This window comes from Etheostoma spectabile, chromosome 7 (assembly GCF_008692095.1).
Source record: "Etheostoma spectabile isolate EspeVRDwgs_2016 chromosome 7, UIUC_Espe_1.0, whole genome shotgun sequence".
Classification (NCBI taxonomy): domain Eukaryota; kingdom Metazoa; phylum Chordata; class Actinopteri; order Perciformes; family Percidae; genus Etheostoma; species Etheostoma spectabile.
The window spans coordinates 6609395-6614850 of record NC_045739.1 but is presented as its reverse complement, the minus strand read 5'-3'; the positions used below and the strand labels follow the sequence as shown (position 1 = coordinate 6614850).

Genomic DNA, 5456 nt, shown 5'->3' with positions numbered 1-5456 from the left:
CTCCACTGACTTCTATCTGACTTGTTACTTTCACTTACTTGTGACCCCCCTCCCTTTCTTTTAATTGCCACGCGGCAGGCACAAGCCGCCCGTCTCCATGACAACCCGAGCCACTCGGTCCCATGAGAAGGAGTGGGTTGGGTTGACTAGCGTCTGGCCATTCACACGTGGGCAGTGCCAGCTAGCCAACATGGCACACAGCATCCTGCCATATGGTGCCGCCACATACTGTACGTCCAGTGAGCCCCAACTCGGGATCTGGGCCTGTAGTAAGCTGCTGGTGTGAACAGGACAGACCCTATTCAGCAGCTGATCCACATGCGGAATTGGCTACTGATATACAGACAAATGCTTCTTGGCTTCATAGTGCAAAAAAACCTTTTCATTATGTAGTGCATATATGTGTGAAACGACTCTTTCATGTAGTCATTGGTAATATTTGCTATACGTCATCCCAATGAAAACTTTAGGAGATCACCCACATAGAAGGCGTCCATTCAACATAGCAGTAGAAAGTATTTAGAGGCTAAATGTGCTCTTCTTTTTGTTGATACTGTGCTGCCTCCATGTGGCACTACTGAGAAAATACATGCAGATAGTGCAGCACACTGAACAACTTCCCGGTTTTGACAAAATATATTTTTTATTCAAATTTTATTAATGCTTCTCAATACAACCTATCTTGAAAGCATTAGAATACTGCATTTTCTTGCAGGAATGTATTCTTCTTTATCCTACATATCTTACATGTAATCAAAAAAAGATTTGTCAGAAGGCTTTCAGGAACCTACAGAAAGATATGTTGTGGAACAGAACTCCAATTATTTCTCATGTACATCTTTACATTTTGCATGATAAGAGTAAAAGTAACAGAAAAACAAACAATGAAAGCAGGCAAAACATCTGAGGAATGTGGAGCATCTTTTTTCGACAAAAGAAAATGTTGAAGGCTGAGTGTCTTAAACCATGGTTTTGTGTAAATAAATTATATATCTGAACAATCCACGTATACACTTAGTGTATGATCACTACAAAAGATAGTTTAGGTACAGAATCAAAGTGACATTTGGCGCAGATATATCAATTTCAGATTAGATATCAAAATAAATAATTCTAAACAAACACAATCTAAATATGTTTGATACTGAAAATGTATTGTTACTCTGAAAGACAGTGAGCAAAGGTTTGGAAAAAATCCAATTCCTTTTTTTTTGTATCCACTGACCTAGACAATAAAAGAACCATATTGATCATGTCAGAAATTAAATCTATTTCGATCAAAAAATTTAGCTAAAGGATACACTTCCAAGTTTTTATAGAAAACATCCAAGAAAATGTATGTGCCTTTGTATGGAATAACAATTACAAGTCCGACGGAAGCAACAGAACTCCTACAAAGAAGGCAAACATGTACCAATGTACAATAATCAATAAATGACAGTAAGAATATCTTAATGTTCTCCCATTGCTTAAATCAGGCACAAAATAATAAATGCATAGATTTAAAAAAGGTACATGTGTCAAGTAAACAAGACTGAAAATTAAATGTGCTGTGAATGCCAAAGCTGAAAGCTACAAATCACTTTCAGCCGGAGATATGCAGCTACCTTTATATTGCTACATAATTCTCAGTAATATCCATACGCTAAATGTTCTCCACCTCCTCAACTGTGTTGAACCTAAGATTTCTAATCCTCTCACCTGCCCTGCAACATTCCTCGTGTCACCAAAATGATATAATGGACCAAAGTGCAGGTCAGACAAGAAGAAGTGAGAAAGCTTCATACTGCATCACACTGTTGATATCTTACTTACCTATAATATTTACCTAATATATTTATTGTTCCTGTCATTTAAGTTATTAATATATATATATATATATATATATATATATATATTGTATATAAAAAAATCTTTTGAAAATTAACCAAAAAGATCATAAGGCCATATAAATATATAAGTACCGAAAATAATTAAGTGAGGTATTTCTAATACATGCAAGCACATATAAAGAAAATAATAATGAAAAACGTTTGGTCTTCATACTCGAAACATCATTTGAGACAACAAACACACTCAGTGAAAGCCTTGTTGCCATACAGTTTCCCATGATCCCTTTCACCCCCTCCGACTCTAACAATATGATGAGCGTGTAACCATGGAGATGGGGACTATAGAAAGTAGATCGAACAGGACATTACAGCGCCTGCCAAGTAATTAGTGGCTGGGTAATGAGGTGCCACTCAGACAGTGATGGGTGAGTGGGGCGTACTAATAAAAGACTTCAGGTGCGAGAGGCTGGACTGCGTCACACACGTGTGCCCAAACCGCCTCCCTCACCCCTGCAGGGTAAGAACACACCACGTCAACTGTCAGAGAGCTCCTGAGACTACCACACCCATCCCCTTTCACATATAACAACATGTGTATAACAATGAGTTCTTTCCTTCTAAGTAACACATTCTGTAACATATAACAAGCGTAAACAGTAACCCAGCAACAGTTTAGCCACCACGCCCTACACAAGCTGAGATCTGGAGGTAGTGTACGTTCTTCCAAATCCACCCAGAAATGACAGCGCATCCTCTAACCCAGCTGGGATTTTCTAGGATTTGACGTTCTAGCCCAAAGATTTTTCAGTAACAGTGTACAGGCTCTGCTGTGTGCTGTTCAGTAACTGTTGAAGTACTTCCTCAACCAGACACAGAGCCAATCAAAGTTTTCCAGATGTTATATGCCGGCTTTGTCCATGTGCTACTTGCTATCCAAAGGCTAGTTCTCCAATGTGGATAATGTCCTAGCTGCTGGTTTTCCAGGTCGTATCCCCCTTGAGGGATAGAATGCTTGTCCCTCTGATGACGGATGATTTAGATGTGGATGTCGTGGTGGCGGACCTTACTACAGTCAATGTCGACTCTGCGCGCCTCTGCAAAGGCCAGGAAGGTGCAGAGGCCCAGCAGGTTGACGGTGGTGATAAGGGCAAACACAGATGCCCACGAGCCTGTGGCCTCGATGAGATACCCCGAGAAATACACCAGTAGGACCCCTAGACACACACACACACGCACAAACACAATCACCATTAAGCACACAGTATAGTAAATGCGATTGTTCAGTTTTTCCCGCAGAGAAAATGTCACAGTCCATTACACATCCCTCACAGGACCACAAACTGTCAATCTATGTTCCCTGTATTATTCATCTGACACAAACTCCATTATGCTCCCTTGATGAAATATGCATGGCACATAGGAGCCAGCATCACTGACAGGAGACACATCAGATCAAAGTTTGAATTCAGACAAGTGGGTTAACTATTTCACTCAATAGATTGGTGTAATTTAGCAGCTGCTGGTGAAAGATTCATCACATGTCTCAAGATGTCGCCGCCAGAAACTTACCTAAGAAAGCACCGCATGTATTCATAACACCTGCAAAAAAAAAATGCAGGTACACATATATAAAATTGAAGACTTTATTCAAATTTCATCTGTGCTTTTAAAAAATTGATAAAAGCTAAAATGTTTCGTGTGAATGAAAATTTCATAAGGACTTGTCAAGAATATGTACTTTTTAAACTTACCAAATAAAGCTCCAGCACAGGAAGGAGCAAGATCTTGAACATTTACAGATACACCGCTGTGAAAAAACAAAAAAAACATATTAGCAATTTCATCAACCTCACAAAGGTAAAAATAAAATCTTCATTTGTCCTGACCAACATTTGGAGATATATTAGAAGTCCTGGAGTAATTGTAGCATAACTTTAGGATATTTTAACATCAAAAAGTAAAGTAAGAATGAAAATAATAGGCAACTTTTAAAGAACACAAGACAAAGAGCACCAAACAAGAAAAACACATCCACACCTGTGTGGTGTGGATGTGTTTTTCTTGTTGCGGAATCAACGTCATACTTGTGCTCACGTTGCGTAATCGTTTTGCCTTGATTGCGACTCACCCAAGATTGTTTACACCTGCTTGTGTATTTGTCTTGGTATAAAATGAAGGACATACACAGTTAAAAAAGGATAAGTCTGGTGATGTTAATTGAATTTCTTGTGATCAACAAACCCCATGAAAAGACTCTCACCATATTGTCGCCATAAATACTCATAGCACAGCAATTGTATATTAACTTGCACTTCAAAATACGGTAGCACTTTAATGTCTAACCAAGGCTGCTGTATGGTGCTGTCGTCATAGCCGAGGAAATGAATGTAATAGTTTAAAATGGTTTCAAGACAGGAATTCAAAACACAGAACTGACCCTTGGGTGTTGACTTCAGTGAGAGAGGGTGAGTTAGGGCATTCTAGGTGCTAGTACCTGTGACTGAAGGTGGTGAGGCCCATGGTGGCAGACACAAATGCTACAGCCCAGGGGAAGGTAGTGTTGCCACATAGAAGAAGGGTAAACACACTGGACACACCCATTGAGAAACACTAACAGAAGAATGAATGCACACACAAAAACATTAATCAACATCTTACATAAGTGATTATCTATGCGAGTGTAAAAAGGAACAGTCACACAAATAACATATGACATACACACAGAATATAAAGACAACTGTTAAATATCTTACCTGCATCAACTTCCTCACTGAGGCTGTATCGAAGCCTGTGGTGATAAGGAAAGAAATTAGGACACTCAATTACACAGCTGCTTTCAGTAAAAAAATAAAAATCTGATATGTGCTCATAAGTTGCCCTACCTTTACTGATGAGGTTGTCAGATAGCCAGCCACTGAAGAGGGATGAGGGTATGGCCACCAACCAGGGAATGACATTGAAAACCCAACCCTGGGAACATAGGTTTTTGACTGTGAAAAAACTTGACCAGAACCAGCAGGGAACATACCAGCCTTAAGTAATTTCTAGTAGTGTATTAGGTAATACTTTGGTCCAGACTGAAATATCACATCATCTATTGGATGGGTTGTCACAAAGTGTTGTACAGACGTCTTGGTGCCCAGAAGTTGAAAACTATCCAGCGCCACCAGCAGGTCCGAGTTGTCATTTATCCAGTAAAAACTCTACATCTACAACTACCTGGTGGATAAGCATAACATTTTTTAGATGATGCATCAGAATGACTTAGGCGATCATCTGACTTATCCTCTAGCTCCACAATGAGGTCAACATTTAATTTGTCCAATACTTGATTGGTTACTTGGTTTTTGTCCAAATGCCTGCTGTGACGGTCACGGTAGCCATACGTTACCTATTTTAGCCCTCAAAGACAGACCTGGAATGATGCTTGTATATATATATGTTTATTTATCAAGTTAATATGTTCTGTTAATGATCACAATATTCAATCTCCTGTTATCCTAACCATTCCTCATATTTTGATGTTAATTGTCTATTTGTAAAATGTGTAAATGTCTAGTGTTACAGATGCATTTTGGCTGTCAGTAGCCTTTTAAACGGTCTAGTCACCTGAGCCACCCCTGC

At 39.2% G+C, this 5456-nt stretch overlaps 1 protein-coding gene across 1 annotated transcript in view; it reads right to left on the bottom strand.

Moving 5' to 3' along the window:
- Positions 1 to 623: 623 nt before the first annotated feature.
- The window catches only part of slc17a9b (solute carrier family 17 member 9b), a 9484-nt gene continuing 4651 nt past the window's right edge, over positions 624 to 5456 (bottom strand). The window contains exons 8-13 of the mRNA XM_032521304.1: positions 4715 to 4802; positions 4586 to 4620; positions 4327 to 4442; positions 3584 to 3639; positions 3402 to 3431; positions 624 to 3046 (exon numbers count right to left, since the gene is read on the bottom strand). Coding sequence (XP_032377195.1) covers positions 2868 to 3046; positions 3402 to 3431; positions 3584 to 3639; positions 4327 to 4442; positions 4586 to 4620; positions 4715 to 4802 — 504 coding nt within the window. The 3' untranslated portion in view covers positions 624 to 2867. The remainder of the gene's footprint in view (positions 3047 to 3401; positions 3432 to 3583; positions 3640 to 4326; positions 4443 to 4585; positions 4621 to 4714; positions 4803 to 5456) is intronic.